Source organism: Salvelinus sp. IW2-2015, linkage group LG33, assembly GCF_002910315.2.
Source record: "Salvelinus sp. IW2-2015 linkage group LG33, ASM291031v2, whole genome shotgun sequence".
Taxonomy (NCBI): Eukaryota; Metazoa; Chordata; class Actinopteri; order Salmoniformes; family Salmonidae; genus Salvelinus; species Salvelinus sp. IW2-2015.
Window position 1 is genome coordinate 7,403,978 of NC_036872.1, and position 20,512 is coordinate 7,424,489.

The following is a 20,512-nucleotide window of genomic DNA, read 5'->3' on the forward strand; positions in this document are numbered from 1 at the left end:
GACCAATGGATTAGTCAAAGGAAAAGCTTACTTTCGGTCGACAAAGATTTCTTTAGTCGGGGACAGCCCTAATCTCTATACAAAAAACTGTCCGACAGCTAGAGCCAGGATTCTTACAGGATTCAAAGTCAATGTCTTATTTAACTGATTAATGCTTAATATATGATATAATGACAACTTACACTGCCATAAATGGAAAAAGTAATGTTTTATGTCACGATTTTGGACAAATCCATTAAGACCCCAACCAAGGGTTAAACAGGTTTTAAATACATTTTTGAATTTTGTTGAATATAGCTATGTGCCTCCGTTATATCTTAATGCGATTACATGATACAAATTGGCTGATTTATTATCAATGATTTATCAACAGATGTAGCAAGTTGTCCAGTGTAGGAAATCCTCACTGGTACCCTAGTTTATAGAAAGACCCATATCTAAAAATGACCGTATACACAGATTGTTAAAAGCAAAACTACCAAAACTATTGCTGATGGTGAACCTGAACAATCAAAATCAAATCTATTGTTAACCCTGTTCAGCAGGTATAAGCCAGATGAGTAGTCTCTCTCAACAGTGCATAGACAGCAAATGACATAGGTTGTCACTCAACTAATAAAGCCTAATATCACGTAAGCCATTTTAGTATTTGAATGCCGAAGGTGCCATGCAGATGTGCAACATCAAGAACAGGCCACCTACATCGTGTTAGTCAGCACGCGAAGCTGGGCACAGCGCGCGGTTTGACTAGGCTACTAAGATTGCCTGGGGTTTTTCGGCACGCAAAATGACATGAAGATCAATGACTGTCGACACCGTTACATGCAGATCGATGCTGAAGGAGAGGACGCATCGATTGTCACAAAATATTATGTATTTTCGGAAGCTAGAAACAATGTAATATGAGCAAAACATGTTAGTGAACTGTCGATTCGTAACATTTGCATTGATTTTCAGACCAATGCACGGTACATTTGGATCGGTTTGGGGTCTGTGTACCGATACACTTCTATCTTAGGCATCGGTCCCCGATTTTAAAATGTTTATCTGTGAATTATTACATCCCTAATGGTCAATCCTTGCATCCACCGTTCTGTCAATGAATTTGAGTGGTTACACTTCTCCAGCCCCATCCCTCAGCTTTTTGAAGAAACAATGGCAGGGAGATCGCTTTGTTATTGTTTCATCTGCGGATTGCCACTTTAAAGCCACGAGTGAGTGCTCGTGTTGCATTTTAATTCAGGACTCGTATGTTTCTTTTGGGCCATAAAGTAAGATTTTGTGTGTAAAAGAGCGAGAGATGCACAGTGGTTGATGAAGGGAGGGAGGTGTCTTTCTCTCTCTCTTTTCCCCACCTCCCCCTCTCTCCAGTCTTGTTGTGTTTTCCCACACTCCCAGGCCACAGCCCTGGGGTGAAGCAGAGTTAGAGGGGGATTAGCTCTGTCTCCCCCACACCTACAGAGGGTGTCCAGAGAAGGGCCGGGGCTCTGGTGCAGGAGTATCGACGCTCTCTGTGCACTTGGCCCAAGACTGCAGCGCTGACCCTTTCCTGCAGTCTCTATGTTAATGTAAACACAATCGATGAAAGTATTACCAGTTCCGCAAATAGAGGTTCCGGAAGCTCAGACCAAGTCCATGAGACAAATACAGATATTCGAGCCACTTTATAATCAGTTTGCACCCTACACAGTACAGAAGTTTGCACAGTTGCGATGTGTGCACCAATGGTAGTCTATACCCAAGCTAGTGGTAAACCAAAGGCATAAACAAGGGTACATGATGCTTCTGAAATTGCCATTCTTCTCAGGTTTTTTTTCCTTTTTACATGAATTGCTTTCCAGGATATTCAAAAACATGGATTGTAAGTCTCATAAAATGATATAGCTTGGTTTTGAAATACAACCATATTTCGAGAAAGGATATATGCAATGATGAGTAAACATTTCATTTAAGGGAAACATGTTCAGCCCACGGCTCCTAGTTTTTCACTCACCACCATAGCCCAACCTTAGATGTGTTCTGTTTGAGAAAGCTCAAGGTCCACTTCGTCCTGCGGCCTATGTTTAGTTTAGCAGAAGTAAAAATATATATATATATATATTTTGAAATTGCTCTAATGAAAGGTGACCATGTAACTCACTTGGTAGCCTTTTTGCCTTGTCAAGTTATTTTTTTGGCTTAAGCAAGGTGAATTGTATATTAGCCAACTTCTCTGACCTCAGTGTGTCTCTGTGTGAAAATGCTCACTCTCCTACACTGATGCATCATAAAAAATACATACAAAAATCCAAAATGCTTGTGACTAAGAATTTTTAGTGTCCAGGACCATAGGCTACATGCCAGGGGGAAAAAGTATATTGGTTTGTTAACTACATCAGTATTGACTGCTAAATCATAATTGCCTGCTGAACTAGCGGAAACAGCAGATTCAGACAGAACCACAGAACCACGACACCACTACAGAACCACGACACCATTCTGGTTAATATTCCCGCCTCCCTCCACTTCAAGCGCTACCTTGATTTGTCAGAAGAATCAGTGACACATCATATTTGGGGAAATTTGACATGCACCAGGGTAAATCAACCTTTGTCAAAATAATCAGTGACACTGTGCTCTTCTTCACCAGAGACTTTCCCCCCCAGATTCAGAAAGGGTTGCTGACTAATGTTAACATTTTTATGAAAGGTCTGTCACGAGAGATTAGGGTTATCCCTGTAAAGACCCTATGTGGAAAACGATACACCGTCAGCATTGCCAAAGTGGAAAATATACAGGAAAGTATCAACTAGAAAAGATGATTAGGTCACAAATCTCATAGTTTGCATTCAAGTTGAGATGTCTATTCTGCAGCTAGAGAATATTGAGGAAAATGTAACTTTTGGGCAGAGGGGGAATTTCCTAATGGATAACTCTTAATTCACTTCATCAGAATCCAATGGGATAAAAATCTCACTGATAACATCTGTCCACCCCCATGGTTATGCATCCAGTATTAATCAGACAAAGACAGATGGCAAAACATTTGGTCTCCAGCTATCTGTTGTCCTTTTCAGAATTTCCTCAATAGAGGCTTGTTTTTTTCCCATACTTCTTGATATGTTTGTTTGGTTTTTGTTAACCAACTGTCATCAGTGCCAACAATTAAATTCCCAGTGATTATGTACAACAGCTTTAGGAAGACTGATTATGTAGAGCTCAGATGGTTTGCAACGTTTTTATATACTTTTTTATCTTGAGAGGATTGTGTCATTTTCATATTTTAATGAGCCAATTGCTTAGCCCAACTTACAGACAAAATTGACAGAAAACAAACTTAAGACTATGGTTATGTACATATAAAACATTGTGATATATACGATGCTATTTCCCCTATAAGCCACCCCCAAAATAATTTTATATATACACTGCTCAAAAAAATAAAGGGAACACTTAAACAACACAATGTAACTCCAAGTCAATCACACTTCTGTGAAATCAAACTGTCCACTTAGGAAGCAACACTGATTGACAATAAATTTCACATGCTGTTGTGCAAATGGAATAGACAAAAGGTGGAAATTATAGGCAATTAGCAAGACACCCCCCAATAAAGGACTGGTTCTGCAGGTGGTGACCACAGACCACTTCTCAGTTCCTATGCCTGTCTCTTATACACATCTAGATGTGTATAAGAGACAGTCTCTCTAGTGGTAGCATGAGACGGAGTCTACAACCCACACAAGTGGCTCAGGTAGTGCTGCAGCTCATCCAGGATGGCACATCAATGCGAGCTGTGGCAAGAAGGTTTGCTGTGTCTGTCAGCGTAGTGTCCAGAGCATGGAGGCGCTACCAGGAGACAGGCCAGTACATCAGGAGACGTGGAGGAGGCCGTAGGAGGGCAACAACCCAGCAGCAGGACCGCTACCTCCGCCTTTGTGCAAGGATGGGCACTGCCAGAGCCCTGCAAAATGACCTACAGCAGGCCACAAATGTGCATGTGTCTGCTCAAACGGTCAGAAACAGACTCCATGAGGGTGGTATGAGGGCCCGACGTCCACAGGTGGGGGTTGTGCTTACAGCCCAACACCGTGCAGGACGTTTGGCATTTGCCAGAGAACACCAAGATTGGAAAATTCGCCACTGGCGCCCTGTGCTCTTCACAGATGAAAGCAGGTTCACYCTGAGCACATGAGCACATGTGARAGACGTGACAGAGTCTGGAGACGCCGTGGAGAACGTTCTGCTGCCTGCAACATCCTCCAGCATGACCGGTTTGGCGGTGGGTCAGTCATGGTGTGGGGTGGCATTTCTTTGTGGGGCCGCACAGCCCTCCATGTGCTCGCCAGAGGTAGCCTGACTGCCATTAGGTACCGAGATGAGATCCTCAGACCCCTTGTGAGACCATATGCTGACACATGCACATTTGTGGCCTGCTGTAGGTCATTTTGCAGGGCTCTGGCAGTGATCCTTCTGAGCAAGGATCTTAAAAGTTAGCTTTTTTACATGTCACGTATTGCACTTTTACTTCCTTCTCCAACACTGTGTTTTTGCATTATTTAAACCAAATTGAACATGTTTCATTATTTATTTGAGACTAAATAGATTTTATTGATGTATTATATTAAGTTAAAATTAGTGTTCATTCAGTATTGTTGTAATTGTCATTATTACAAATAAATAAATAAAAAATCGTCCGATTTAATCGGTATCGGCTTTTTTTGGTCCTCCAATAATCGGTATCGGCGTTCAAAAATCATAATCGGTCGACCTCTAATGGTGACCAGTGAAATACACCTGCTGGAGCGTGTGCTGCGGGTGGGTGCTGCTATGGTGACCAGTGAACTGAGGTAAGGCGGGGCTTTACCTCGCAAAGACTTATAGATGACCTGGAGCCAGTGGGTTTGGCGACGAATATGAAGTGAGGCCCAGCCAACGAGCGCATACAGGTCGCAGTGGTGGGTAGTATATGGGGCTTTGGTGACAAAACGGATGTCGCTGTGATAGACTGCATCCAATTTGCTGAGTAGAGTGTTGGAGGCTGTTTTATAAACGATATCGCTGAAGTCTGTAGGATAGTCAGTTTTACAAGGGTATGTTTGGCAGCATGAGTGAAGGATGCTTTGTTGCGAGATAAGAAGCCGATTCTAGATTTAATTTTGGATTGGAGATGCTTAATGTGAGTCTGGAAGGAGAGTTTACAGTCTAACCAGACACCTAGGTATTTGTAATTGTCCACATATTCTAAGTCAGAACCGTCCAGAGTTGTGATGCTGGACGGGCAGGCAGGTCCGGGCAGCGATTGGTTGAAGAGCATGCATTTAGTTTTACTTGCATTTAAGAGCAGTTGGAGGCCACGGAAGGAGAGTTGTATGGCATTGAAGCTCGTCTGGAGGTTAGTTAATAACAGTGTCCAAAGAATGGCCAGAAGTATACAGCATGGTGTCTTCTGCGTAGAGGTGGATCAGAGAATCACCAGCAGCAAGAGCGACATCATTGATATATACAGAGAAGAGTCGGCCCAAGAAATGAACCCTGTGGCACCCCCATAGAGACAGACTGCCAGAGGTCCGAACAACAGGCCCTCCGATTTGACACACTGAACTCTATCTGAGAAGTAGTTGGTGAACCAGGCGAGGCAGTCATTTGAGAAACCAAGGCTGTCGAGTCTGCCGATAAGAATGTGGTGATTTACAGAGTCTAAATATTGACGTAATGCACTACTTTCTCTTGTATACTGAGGACATAGGGAAGTTTTGCAGTGGAAAAGAGAAGAATGTTCCTATCTGAAAGCTAGAAAAAAATGTGTAGCTCGCAACATGTTTAATTAAAAAAATATATGCTCTCATGCTAGAAAAGGTTGAAGCCCACTGTGCTAAACCATCGTGTGTCACATTACGATGTCGTCACCATCGACGAAGTCGTCGCCATCAACGATGGCTGTCAATCATCGTCGAAAGACAATGCTGTCGTAATATCGCCCAACCTTACCCCAATCACACTTCTTTACATTTTTTATATCTGTTGCGCTATTCGTACGCGTTAATTTGTGCACAAAATAAACTGTTACCCAAGAGTATCTCAACCGGTTGTCGTTGAAGGAGTAAAATGACTATTATTGTTCATCCTGAGTTTGAAATAGCGAACTCCATAATGTGGCTAGGCTACTAATGTATAGTGCTAAGCTGTATCCTGCAGACTGGAGTGCTACATTTCCCCTCAACCCTCCCAGCCCTGTTTGCCTCCACAAGGTCACATTGCCAGCGGCAGTCCTACGTTCCCCACTTAAAAAGAAAAAACCCATACAGCTAATGAGTTCAGAGATTAAGGAGCCACAATTAGGGCTCAGACACACCAAGGATACTGACTGCTGAGAGATACTTAGCACCTCTGCACAGAGTGTCGGCAGTTAACCTTTTGTTGTTCACATAGCACAGATCCACCACTGATCCAACAGTCACAATACTCCAGACCACAAGGTGGCAGTAGCTTGTTTAGCTTGTGCCTGCTGTAGATGGCTAATGTTTGCTAACTAGCTAGTTTGCTGTGCTAATGGTGTTGCTAGCTAGCTAGCTAGAATGTGGTAAGCCCTTGTTAATACTAGCCAGATGGCCAAAACTAGATAAAAACTGGGCAAGTCAGTTAAGAAAAAAATATTATTTACAATAACGGCCTACCCCTGCCAAACCCGGACGACGCTGGGCCAATTGTGTGCCTCCCTATGGGACTCCCAATCATGGCCGGATATGATATAGCCTATGTGATAACTAGCGTAGCTAGCAACATTATAATTACATCACAATGGATTCATTTTGTTATGAAGCAGCTGCCTGCTAGCTGCCGATAGTCAATGGAGGAGCTAGTTAGCCATGTTGTGCTACTGGCAAATGGTGATGCAAACGTTAGCTAGCAAGAGCACTGGCTTTGGCAGTATGGGATAATTGAGAGTGAATTACATTATTTCTTCATCTTGCTAGATAAATAGCTTGTAAATGCATTTAGTGTTGTGTGCATTGTGCTGCACTTGCCACCCCATTCGTTTCATATGAAGTGTGTGTGTGACTGCCTTGTTAATTTAGCGAGCCAACGTTAGTTAGCTAGCTAGCTACCTAACAAAAATATCATTTTTCAAGCACAACTCCTTAGCTAGATGTAAATATGTGTTATGGAGCTTTATTGTTTTAGTTAGAACAATTGTGATTAAAAGGGAAAAAGTGCCCTCTTTTTTTCCCTTTTTCTTGTCACTCCTTTCAGGTCCCCCATGTGGACGTTCGTGCTCTGATTGTTTTAAAGTAAAGTTGTTGGCCATTGCCAAGCATTGTGATTCTGCAAGTAGAAAGGTTCATCTGTACCAGGTCGGTACGCAGCAGGTACATCTTTTGTAGAAGCAAGAGAAGGAATGGCCTCCTACAGTGCTAAGTACCTACTGGCAGACATATTTCTCGGTGTGTCTGACCTCTTAGTCCTACCTTTCTGTAAATTGGTCCCGATAGCAAATTACACATTGATGTTATCGATCTCCATTCACTTGCATTTAATTAAATTAGTGAAAAGGTTCACATCTTGCTTTTATGTACTGCTGGATTGAAATTCAATTCAACATATCGTTTTATGCATTAGAATGCAATGCTAGAATGCAGTAATAGTGTGCCTTTTTTTACAACCTCACTTGCTGGTGGTAAAACACCTTGTGTAATAGCATATTTCTCTCCTAATGTCATTACTAATGTCAGTATCTTTCTCTGTGAACTAGTCTGATTGTTTTGTTCTCTGCACAATCCCAATATTCCATCAGCAGGTTGTAAGTCTTAATCATCTGTTGAACAAGGCTGTCAAGTCAGACGAATGGCGGGGCTCAGCCCCTTACCCATGTTAGGATCAGAGAGCAGAATGCTCGCCTCCACATACCACGGCTCTGCCCTGCCGGTAATGATGGAGCACATGTCTGCAGATTGCTGCAAAAGGACCAACTAATAGGCTGGTCAGTTTGAAAGATCTGGACTGCGAGGGGGGAGGGAGAATCAACTTTTAAAAAGCAGCGACCTTTTGAAAATATGCTGCTCAGAGAAAAGATGTTTGATGTTCAAACTTTGCTGGCTTGTATCCCTTATTAGTTCTCAGACAAGGGACTATAAAGCTTAGAGAACAAGTCGCCTGTGTTTGCTTTCGCCTGCTAATTCCTTATTAAAAAAGTTTAGGACGGCAGGGGACCTTTGATAACAGATTCCTAATATTTGTTTTCTGAATACCACACATTCATCTGTAACTGCTCATGTCTGATGTTTTCAGAAGGACCTTTTCATCTTGGATTTATTATTATTTTCAATGTGTTTCACTCCTACAACTAGCCTACAAGTTGCGTTGAACTCGTGGACATGATGATTTTCAGTCGATCTTCTTTTAGCAAGAATATTTAAATCTTTCAAAGCACACTTTGTCAATTGCATTTGCCGATGATGCCTGTTGCCTCACCAATTTGCACGTCCCTGTTGTTTCTGAGAACCAATTGCTGCCTTTGTTAAAATTCCTCTATGCTGTAAGTACGAATCTCCATTTCAGTTTTTATTAGTAAAACATTTTGATGATAAAAAAAAAAAAAGGAAAATGTGTTCACAGCCATTCTGGCAGCGGTCATTGGCAGTTAGGCTCTTATTAAAACACGGCTGCACTGTCACACCGCTGCGTCTCCTTGTTCAATCACAGCCAGTAGAAACTTGTTTAAACCCAAATGAGTTTCCTGGGAGGAATATGACCGATCTTATTTGCGTTTCAGATGACCCTGATTTATGAGAAATACGCCCCAGAAAAAAGCCTTCAACCTGAAACTCTGTGGCTGATATTTCTAGATGAATTAAACCTATGACAGCAGTACAACTGCCTGTCTACAACTCTTTCTCGGTGCATGTTGTCTTCTGCATTTCCTCTTCCTTCACTGCTCCCTTGTCGCTGCCTCTTGGAAGCTACCAACCAAGGACATTTCCAATGTCAGCCTTATGAAAGACACAAAGCCTGCTTGATTTATCTGACTGTATTCATACTGTAGCATCGTACTTCTGCTTGTTCCGTCACTGTCCTGTGATGAAGAAGTGAATGGCAAAATCCAGAAGCAATAATGAGTTGTATAAACCACTACAGTGAGAAGACCTCATTGTAGAGGTGGAGGTTTTTCATCAGGCCTTTACTCTGGCATCTAGGCTACGACTGCACAGAGACGCATGAAGATGTATGAAATTGGATGAGCTATTTATCATTGTCTGCTTCTGTCAGTCAAAAGTTTAACTCAAGTCAACTATTTTCAGATTAGCTGCATGTAACATCTGTTTTACAATCAACATAAATAATCAGTCTTCAGAATTAACCCTCTTAGAGCTGGGAGATATATTTGTATTTTATGGTGGATTTTTACAATACCGTCTATAATGGTATTTTGATACAGTGCTAAATAAAATAAAAGTTCTTCAAAATGGACTACCTCACTGTCAGTTGTGTCCTATTTTGGTTGAGTGCAAAGCAATCAGAAGGGAGAATTCCCATTTAAATCCACTTAGAATTAATTTGTTGCCATCCTAGGGTCACGTGCTACTCATAAAACATTAAGAACTTATATTATTCCGAAACATAAAATACCATCAAATACCGCCGTACCTCCAAAAATAAAAAATAAATGTTATTTTGTCCATATCGCGCAGCCCTAGCTCCTCTGTAATTCCCTCTTTTTTGTGTTTTGACATGATCAACATTTGTTCCAATCTAAAATGTGAATGAAAGTGTTTCCCCAGACTTACTTTGATGCTCCCACTAGTCCTATAGTTAAAAATCTTTGGCTGTCCAGTCCCATTATGCTGGGTGGGGAGGAGTTAGGGGGAGTTGTGGAGGTAGGGGACCTGGGCAGGCAAGGAAACAGCTGGCTCTTATTGAATGGAATGGGAAGCAGGAGACTATAGCTTGTGTAAGAGCTGAATGGGGATAATGCCAGGTTGTGTTCACACGCCCCCTGCTGTTCCCACTCTCTTCCACGTGAGCCTTTTGGGATTGTTATGTAACTTCACTGAAAAAAGGGAAGAGAGGCTGTCAAACAGTTAGAAAAATTCATGTTTTTTTGCCCCCTTTTGAAGATGCTCACAGTTTTATTCAGTATTATCTTCTGTGCCTCTGTGAAAGAATTCCCAAACAATATTGTGAAGTGGGATCAGAGCCAGTAGTATTGAATATTGCGTAGGCCTTACAGTATGTTGCTGCCGAGGGGGGTTTGGGTAGTTTCTAGAGGCCCTCTTGGCCGCAGAGACAAACGTTTGCTGGTTTAAAACGAATTTCCTGCAATTCTACACATTTAGCTATGGGGCAGATGGAACATGTTACAGTTTTAAAGCATTTTACAGTTTTAAAATATAGATGCAACATGTCAAGTATTGGTCCCATTTTTCATCAGGTGAAATAAAAGGTCACAGAAATTTTCCGTACGCACAAAAAGCGTATTTTGTTGAAATGTTGTACACAAATTTGTTTACATCCCTGTTATTGAGCATTTCTCCTTTGCCAAGATAATCCATCGACTTGACAGGTGTGGCATATCAAGAAGCTGATTAAACAGCATGATCATTACACAGGTGCACAAGAATTTGGCGGTACGTCCAACCGGGCACACGACCACATGCAACCACACCAACCCAGGACTTCCACATCCGGCTTCTTCACCTGCGCCACCCAGACAGCTGATGAAGCTGTGGGTCTGCACAAACTGTCGGAAACCATCTGTGTGCTCGTTGTCCTCACCAGGGTCTTGACCTGACTACAGTTCGGCGTTGTAATCCGACGTCGGTGGGGAAATGCTCATTTTCGATGGCCAACGGCACGCTGGAGAAGTGTGCTCTTCACGAATGAATCCCAGTTTCAACTGTACCGGGCAGATGGCAGACAGTGTGTATGGCATTGTGTGGGCGAGCGGCTTGCTGATGTCAACGTTGTGAACAGATTGCCCAGTGGTGGGGTTATTGTATGGGCAGGCATAAGCTACGGACAATAAACACAATTGCAATTTGAATGCACAGAGATACCGTGACGAGATCCTGGGGCCCATTGTCATGCCATTCATCACTTCATGTTTCAGCATGATAATGCACGGCCTCATGTCACAAGGATCTGTAAACAATTCCTGGAAGCTGCAAATGTCCCAATTCTTCCATGGCCTGCATACTCACCAGATACATCACCAATTGAGCATGTTTGGGATGTTCTCGATCGATGTGTACGACAGCGTGTTCCAGTTCCCGCCAATGTCCAGAAACTTTGCGCAGCCATTGAGGAGGAGTGGAACAACATTCCACAGGCCACAATCAAGCCTGATAAACTCTGTACAGAGGAAATGTTGCGCTGCATGAGGCAAATGGTGGTCCCACCAGGTACTGACTGGTTTTCTGATCCACGCCCCTACCTTTCTTTTAGAGGTATCTGTGACCAACAAATGCATGTCTGTATTCCCAGTGATGTGAAATCCATAGATTAGGGCCTAATTAATGTATTTCAATTAACTGAATTCCTTATGAACTACAACACCAGTCTCAACGTCATCAGTGAAGAGGCGACTCCGGGATGCTAGCCTTCTAGGCAGAGTTGCAAAGAAAAAGCCATATCTCAGACTGGCCAATAAAAATAAAAGATGAAGATGGGCAAACAAACACAGACATTGGACAGAGGAACTCTGCCTAGAAAGCCAGCTTCCCGGAGTCGCCTCTTCACTGTTGACGTTGAGACTGGTGTTTTGCGGGTACTATTTAATGAAGCTGCCAGTTGAGGACTTGCGAGGCGTCTGTTTCTCAAACTAGACACTCTAATGTACTTGTCCTCTTGCTCAGTTGTGCACCGGGGCCTCCCACTCCTCTTTCTATTCTGGTTAGAGCCAGAATAGAATAAATAAGTAATGAGAAATGACAGTCCATCATTACTTTAAGACATGATGCCTTTGTGTGGCGCAGAGTATGCGAGCGGATAATCTCTGCATGTGTGGTTCCCACCATGAAGCATGGAGGAGTTGGTGTGGGGTTGCTTTGCTGGTGACACTGTCTGTGAATTATTTAGAATTCAAGGCACACTTAGCCATGTTGGTTAACACAGCATTCTGCAGCAATACGCCATCCAATCTGGTTTGCACTTAGTCCCACTATCATTTGTTTTCCAATAGGGCAGTGACCCAACACACCTCCAGGCTGTGAAAGGGCTATTTGACCAAGAAGGAGAGTGATGGCATGCTGCATCAGATGACCTGGCCTCCAGTCATCCGAACTCAACCCAGTTGAGATGGTTTGGGGTGAGTTGGACCGCAGAGTGAAGGAAATGCTGCCAACAAGTGCTCAGCATATGTGGGAACTCCTTCAAGACTGATGGAAAATCATTCCAGGTGAAGCTGGAAAATTCTAGATCACATGTACTCCACACACAGAGACGCGTACAAAGCTCTCCCTCGCCCTCCATTTGGTAAATCCGACCACAACTCTATCCTCCTGATTCCTGCTTACAAGCAAAAATTAAAGCAGTAAGCACCAGTGTCTCGGTCTATAAAAAAATGGTCAGATGAAGCAGATGCTAAACTACAGGACTGCTTTGCTATCACAGACTAGAACATGTTCCGGGATTCTTCCGATGACATTGAGGAATACACCACATCAGTCACTGGCTTTATCAATAAGTGCATTGAGGACGTCGTCCCCACAGTGGCTGTACGTACATACCCCAACCCGAAGCCATGGATTACAGGCAACATTCGCACTGAGCTAAAGGGTAGAGCTGCCGCTTTCAAGGAGCGGGACTCTAACCCGGAAGAAATCCCGCTATGCCCTGCGACGAACCATCAAACAGGAAAAGCGTCAATACAGGGCTAAGATTTAATCATACTACACCGGCTCTGACGCTCGTCGGATGTGGCAGGGCTTGCAAACTATTACATACTACAAAGGGAAGCACAGCCGCGAGCTGCTCAGTGACACAAGCCTACCAGACGAGCTAAATCACTTCTATGCTCGCTTCGAGGCAAGCAACAGTGAGGCATGCATGAGAGCATCAGCTGTTCCGGACGACTGTGGGATCACGCTCTCCGTAGCCGACGTGAGTAAGACCTTTAAACAGGTCAACATACACAAGGCTGCAGGGCCAGACGGATTACCAGGACGTGTGCTCCGGGCATGTGCTGACCAACTGGCAGGTGTCTTCACTGACATTTTCAACATGTCCCTGATTGAGTCTGTAATACCAACATGCTTCAAGCAGACCACCATAGTCCCTGTGCCCAAGAACACAAAGGCAACCTGCTTAAATGACTACAGACCCGTAGCACTCACGTCCGTAGCCATGGAGTGCTTTGAAAGGCTGGTAATGGCTCACATAAACACCATTATCCCAGAAACCCTAGACCCACTCCAATTTGCATACCGCCCAAACAGATCCACAGATGATGCAATCTCTATTGCACTCCACACTGCCCTTTCCCACCTGGAGAAAAGGAAAACATATGTGAGAATGCTGTTCATTGACTACAGCTCAGCGTTCAACACCATAGTACCCTCAAAGCTCATCACCAAGCTAAGGATCCTGGGACTAAACACCTCCCTATGCAACTGGATCCTGGACTTCCTGACAGGCCACCCCCAGGTGGTGAGGGTAGGTAGCAACACATCTGCCACGCTGATCCTCAACACTGGAGCTCCCCAGGGGTGCGTGCTCAGTCCCCTCCTGTACTCCCTGTTCACCCACGACTGCATGGCCAGCCACGACTCCAACACCATCATTAAGTTTTCTGACGACACAACAGTGGTAGGCCTGATCACCGACAACGACGAGACAGCCTATAGGGAGGAGGTCAGAGACCTGGCCGGGTGGTGCCAGAATAACAACCTATCCCTCAACGTAACCAAGACTAAGGAGAAGATTGTGGACTACAGGAAAAGGAGCACCGAGCACGTCCCCATTCTCATTGACGGGGCTGTAGTGGAGCAGGTTAAGAGCTTCAAATTCCTTGGTGTCCACATCAACAACAAACTAGATTGTTCCAAACACACCAAGACAGTTGTGAAGAGGGCACAACAAAGCCTATTCCCCCTCATGAAACTAAAAAGATTTGGCATGGGTCCTGAGATCCTCAAAAGGTTCTACAGCTGCAACATTGAGAGCATCCTGACCGGTTGCATCACTGCCTGGTACGGCAATTGCTCGGCCTCCGACCGCAAGGCACTTCAGAGGGTAGTGCTTGCGGCCCAGTACATCACTGGGGCAAAGCTGCCTGCCATCCAGGACCTCTACACCAGGCGGTGAAGGCCCTAAAAATTGTCAAAGACCCCAGCCACCCCAGTCCTAGACTGTTCTCTCTACTACCGCATGGCAAGCGGCACCGGAATGCCAAGTCTAGGACAAAAAGGCTTCTCAACAGTTTTTACCCCCAGTCATGAGACTCCTGAACAGGTAACCAAATGGTTACCCGGAATATTTGCATTGTGTGCCCCCCCCCCAACCCCTCTTTTACGCTGCTGCTACTCTCTGTTTATCTTATATGCATAGTCACTTTAACTATACATTCATGTACATACTACCTAAATTGGCCTGACCAACCAGTGCTCCCGCACATTGGCTAACCGGGCTATCTGCATTGTGTCCTACCACCCGCCAACCCCTCTTTTTACGTGTCTGCTACTCTCTGTTCATCATATATGCATAGTCACTTTAACCATACCTACATGTACATTCTACCTCCATAAGCCTGACTAACAGGTGTCTGTATATAGCCTTGCTACTCTTTTTTCAAATGTCTTTTTACTGTTGTTTTATTTCTTTACTTACCTACACACACACACACATACCTTCTTTTTTCTCCCGCACCATTGGTTAGAGCCTGTAAGTAAGCATTTCACTGTAAGGTCTATACCTGTTGTATTCGGCGCACGTGACAAATAAACTTCGATTTGATTTGGTTGAATGCCAAGAGTGTGCAAAACTGTCATCAAGGCAATGAGTGGCTACTTTGAAGAATCTCAAATATATTTTGATTTGTTTTAACACTTTTTTGGTTACTACATGATTCCATGTGTATTATTTCATAGTTTTGATGTCTTCACTATTATTCTATAATGTAGAAAATAGTAAAAATAAAGAAAAACCCTTGAATGAGTAGGTTTGTGCTGCTAAATGCACGAAGGGGAAGCACTCAGCTACATCGGACATATGGCCTAAAGCAACACTATCTTCTCTGCAGTTTTGTTGTTTTGTTTATTTATTTCTATCCAGTGTGTTTAGCATTCAGGTTGGGCTTCCCTGGGCACCAGTCCAGCAGCACTGGGCTGCTTCACGATCCAGGTCTTACAAACTAGCCTCATTAGCCATGAAGAGTAGGCTTGGTCAATTAAAATAAATCCCTGTTAGCACAGCTGCTTTGGTCAGCCAAATGTAGCTCGGGGAGCGCTGTGTAGTCTGCCTCTCGCCTAGTGAACGGCGCTCTGTAGCCGCATATCTTGACTAATTATTTCAAGAGGAGGAATATTTTAATAGCAATTAATGAGCTGCGGGATTATGTGAGCCCCAATTTAAGTGCTCTGTCTGTGAATGAGCGCTATGAAGAATCCCCAAAGAAGTGAAGTACCGGATGGCTGGCGGAATTAGTCCAGATGAGACCTGCCACCGGTTTGCACTGCAGTCTGGGGACAGCCTAGGGAATGGTCCTAGGTTGTCCTCTAGTTGTTGATTTGGTTTCTTACTCTCCTTTTGTGGTAACACTATGGCAATACCAGTATACTGCATAATGATGCAGGATACGTTAAAATTTGTCATAAGCATGGCTTTATCAAATCTGCTATTTTCAAACTTTTTATACGTTGACTAATAAAATATTATTATAGATGCTTATAACATTATGGTAACACATTATACTAAATTCTTACCAAATTAGTAATGTGTTTATCAGGCTTGTATATCGCCAGTTTTATAAATCCAGATGTTACATCTACTTTTTGAGTTTTTATATTTTGAATATCAAATAGAGGGATTTCTGGTCCCTTTAGGATTTTCTGTCACATTTGATACCAGTCATTGGGCTGTGTGACTGACACTGATTGAAACACCTGTGTCTTCTGCATAGCTTCCGTCTCTTTCACGACGTTTCATCAGACGGGGAGCAGAGCTGCCGACAGGCTTCTGCCGCTTCCACATCAAAGTGAGAGCTGCTTTACTTGCCATGCATCGCTCCCAAACTAACGACAGGAGGAGAGGGGGAGGTAGAGTGGGCAGGAGCGGAGGATATAGTTGGGCTACAAAACCAAATATTTCTCCTTTTAAGTGAGCGGAGTGTTGTCAGGCTTGCGATTTAGCTTTGGGGAAACAGTCGGCTACGATGTCTCAATTAAACTTGATGATGACTTTTTTATTTTTTCTTATTTTTCTCTACTCTGTTGCCAGTAATGTTTTCGTGTGAATTGTACGATTTTGTGTGGGCTGCCCGAGGCTAGAACAGAGGACAAATTATAATACATGGTGTTACTGGTAGGGCAGCTTTCAAGTTGTCACGTGTCAGTTAACTCAAGGTCAGATTTCTACCTTCATTAACTTTCGTCTGACGCCTGTCACATTACTGTCACATAGTTGGCCTTGGAGCTGTGTTTTAAGTGTCTCAAGGTTTAGTGGCGAAAACAGACCCAGACTAGGTCAGCTGTTGGCTATTCTCCATGTATGTTTGATGTGATGTGGTTTAGAGCTGCCTGGCTGCGCAGGATGATCTCCACCCTGTGGTAGCGATAGTGTCGTCTGAAATGGCCTGTCCTTCTCACCACTAATAGGCTGCACACGGTAGACGCACAGCCTACCGCGTGGTTTCAATTGGCTCTGTGAGCCAGAGCATGGGGATTGCAACACCACAGAGTTGTGGGCTTGATTCCAGCCAATGAGATACTGTCTTCACTAATGCCTAATGTTTCCTTTTAGGCCTAGTTACTGTACTAACACATGGCATGTTTCAAAAATATATATTTTCTGTTCTTTTCTCTCCCCATTTAGTTACAATACCATGCTGGCTTGGCGTCCAGTCTTCTCAACCAGCAGTCACTCAAGCGCTCAGCTAACCAAATGGGGGCATCAGCCAAGAGAAGACCCAAAGTCCAGCCCAGTACCCTGGTTCTGCCACCACAGTGAGTACAGCTCCTCTTCTTCCTGCTCGCGCATTTCCCTGATAGTTGGGAAAGCAGTGACTGAAAGATGAATGATCTCACTCCAATTGTTTTTCCTCAGTTTAGTGTCGTCGTAGTCCCGAGGGATCACATAATGGTAATAAAGCGGTGCATTGTCTTATTTTGTTGTCTTGGGCCGTAGACCTCTTGCTTCGATAGGAGAGTGGGGGAAGGGCATGCAGAAAGTCTGGATGGATGGATTGAGGGATGACATCCCCAATGAAAGATGAAAGAGTGGGTGTAGGAAAGAGAAGAGTGTGGTCCCCAGCTGGCATAGCTGCTACAAAATCTGAAATACATTGTGTGTTGGGCTCTTATGGATAGTCCTTGATCAGTGTGGCATTGTACCCTGGTCTTTGAAATGTCCCACCTTTTTTCAGAAATGTTTGTCAGTGTGCCTTTTGAAAGACATGGGCTACTCTTTTCATAATGTTGTTACAGTGCAAGTTATTGTGCGACTTTTATATAATTTAAAGTCCTTCGGGTAGATGAGGTTTGTAGAATGTGTGGAAAAGGCACCTGGTGCACTCTTCTGTTCACCCTCACACCACTTGTCAACAAAGAAAGATCCTCACAAAATGTCAGATTCACTGGGTTTGGGTGACATTTTCCTCCATATTTCCCATCTGGCATTTTAGACGTTTTTGGCATGGGAGGTAGGGCCGGCGTCGCTCAGTAAAGTGTCTGCACTCTGGATGTAAAAGGAAATATCAATAGTGGGGAACAGTGAAGGCACGGCTGTCACTGTAAATCTTCCCGGAGCAGCTTCTCACTGGCCGGTTTCCTGCGTTGTGCAGGAGGGGTGACTCTGGGCTTTGGGGAACTCTAATGGCTCCGTACAGCACAGGAAGAGAGCGAGGTGAAGAGCGGAGCAAGGTGAAGCCAACCAGCGGCTCCTCTGTCAAACGTCATTGTCCTGATGAATTTGCCGTTTCTAAAAGGAGCACCCAGCGCATGAATTATGCAGCACAACCTTCATGCGAGGTGGCTTTTAAGTTTTTTTGCATCCACCCTCCTGCATTGCCAGCTGTTTTCGCCCTGCGTTCTTCTATATGTACAGAAATGCCCCAGAAAGTGCACAGTGTAATGATGGTATAACAAATAAATGTTGTGGTCGTGAATGAATATGGATGATATGATATTGGGTTTATGCAGATACTTTAGCTACCAAGTAGTCAAGTCCTGAGTAGACACATTTCTGTTGGAGAGTAGATCAATGGCAGGCCATTAGAGATTGGCATATTTGATTGTTCAAGTCGAATCTGCTTTGTCAGCCTTGAAAACGATCTTGTTATAGGTATGGAGATACCAGGTTATACAATCTGATAGCCTATTAGTCCGACACTAGACACAGGAAGGGCTTGTTATGCAGGAGTCATGATCTAAGACTGGATGCTGAAGAGATTAACAGATAATAGAAGACATCGGACTGCTAACTAGCAGGCCTCATGCTAAGAAATTGATGGGGATGTGACTTTGGTATCAACGTTTTTTTTAAACAGATGCATACAGTATGAAAAGGGCCTGGAGTTATGGGACACTTTTTGAGGCACTGTGTTTTTTCAGGTATTTAGGAAATGTTCTTTAATTGACACAAGCTGTCTCCAATCAATCAATCAATGTCTGGTTGGTCATGTGTTTTGTGGGGGGACCGCCTAAGCCATGGGATGCGTAGCTCTGCGAATCTTAAGTGAAGTGCCAATATTCTATTAGTCTGAATTTGCCGAAACAGTTAATGGTCAGAACACTATCAATTAGGAATATCGCTAGCAATAACCGAATACATTTTGGGGGAATTGCATACCTACAGTAGGAAAGAGGAGAATATCTTTCTAATGATGTCAATTTTATTTCTCAACTCCTAATATCACACTAATTACACTCATTGGAGCCACTTACACTCACTGGAGTATCTGACGTAGGCTTTGAAAAAGCACCCGTGGCTATGCTACCAGTGCGGCAAGTGCTGCTGTTAAGCTTTCTTGACTTGGACATACAGTACCAGTGAAAAGTTTGGACACACCTACTCATTCAAGGGTTTTTCTTTATTTTTACTATTTTCTACATTGTCGAAAAATAGTGAAGATATCACAACTATGAAATAACACATATGGACTCATGTAGTGACCAAAAAAAGTGTTAAACAAATCAAAATAGATTTTTAGATCCTTCAAAGTAGCCACCATTTGCCTCGATGACAACGTTGCACACTCTTGGCATTCTCTCAACCAGCTTCAACCTGGGCAAGAAAAGGTTGACGACCCCTGTGCTCTAAATGGAGCCATGCCGAATGTAATCAGCTAAACTGGCACGTTGTGACTGACTCCTGTCATGCATAAACCAACCTCCCTTAGACAGCTAGCCCCCATATCTGGATTATTACCGTCCTAAGTGGTTAACACATTTAGGTTAATCATGCATCTCTTTGAGCTGCTGCTCTGTTTATCCAGAGATGCAGTGACCAAATTAGAGCAATTGTGCTCTCTCTATTGTTAAAAGCAAAGACAAATTGATGATTAAAGTGGAACTAACCACTACGTTTCATAGCTAATCCGACTAACTGATATAAAATTCCTTCTTGTTTTGGGAGGGTACCACTATAATAATATGGTGATATTGCCTGTGCTTCTGGAAAGTCACCAGGAAACTTTGCGCGGTGCAAGGTCACTTTTGAGTGACTCATGCTGGGCGTGTCGTCTGTTGGCCAACGATGATCAGTTCGTCACTCCGGGGACACAGGCCTTTGTCCTTGGAGCATCGATTCAAAGTGGCGTTGTCAGCTTGGGCCTGCCCATTCCCATCAACAGAGAGGCTAAGCAGATCTATTAGAAGCAAGCCTGGAATTTGTGATTTTAGGGGCAAGGCCATTTGGCCTTCAAGAGGTGCCCAATCTGCCAGAGAGCCAAGGCCATCTGCTAGGGCACCAAGGCCGTTAAACCAAAATAACCAATTAAATGTATTTTAAAACGTATGTGTATGTAAATGTACATGAATAATTTGCCTACATGTCAAGGTGTAGGTGATAGACTACAGCATCTCATGTCCACACCGATGCTGACATGAGAGGCACCAGAAAATATAGACAAAGTTTAATGAGACTTTTAATTACATATAGTGTATATAGGCTAAACGCCAGTCATGTTTGATAAATATAATGTAGTATATTTAATAGTAACGCCTAAATGCTTGATTGTGTCAACATACTTGAGGCACTGTTCTGTGCTTGTTGCGCACCGCAACATCACCCACATTGCAATTTGAGCAGAGGCAGTCATAATTTTTAAACCTTTTAACCATAAACGTAATTGTTTAAAACCTGGATGTTTTTTATTTTATGA

The 20,512-nt window shown here is 43.5% G+C and overlaps 1 protein-coding gene across 1 annotated transcript in view; it reads left to right on the forward strand.

The window, feature by feature from the left end:
• LOC111957999 (mediator of RNA polymerase II transcription subunit 27) overlaps positions 1-20,512 on the forward strand; it is an 89,245-nt gene that overhangs the window by 22,447 nt on the left and 46,286 nt on the right. The window contains exon 3 of the mRNA XM_023979162.2: positions 17,005-17,135. Coding sequence (XP_023834930.1) covers positions 17,005-17,135 — 131 coding nt within the window. The remainder of the gene's footprint in view (positions 1-17,004; positions 17,136-20,512) is intronic.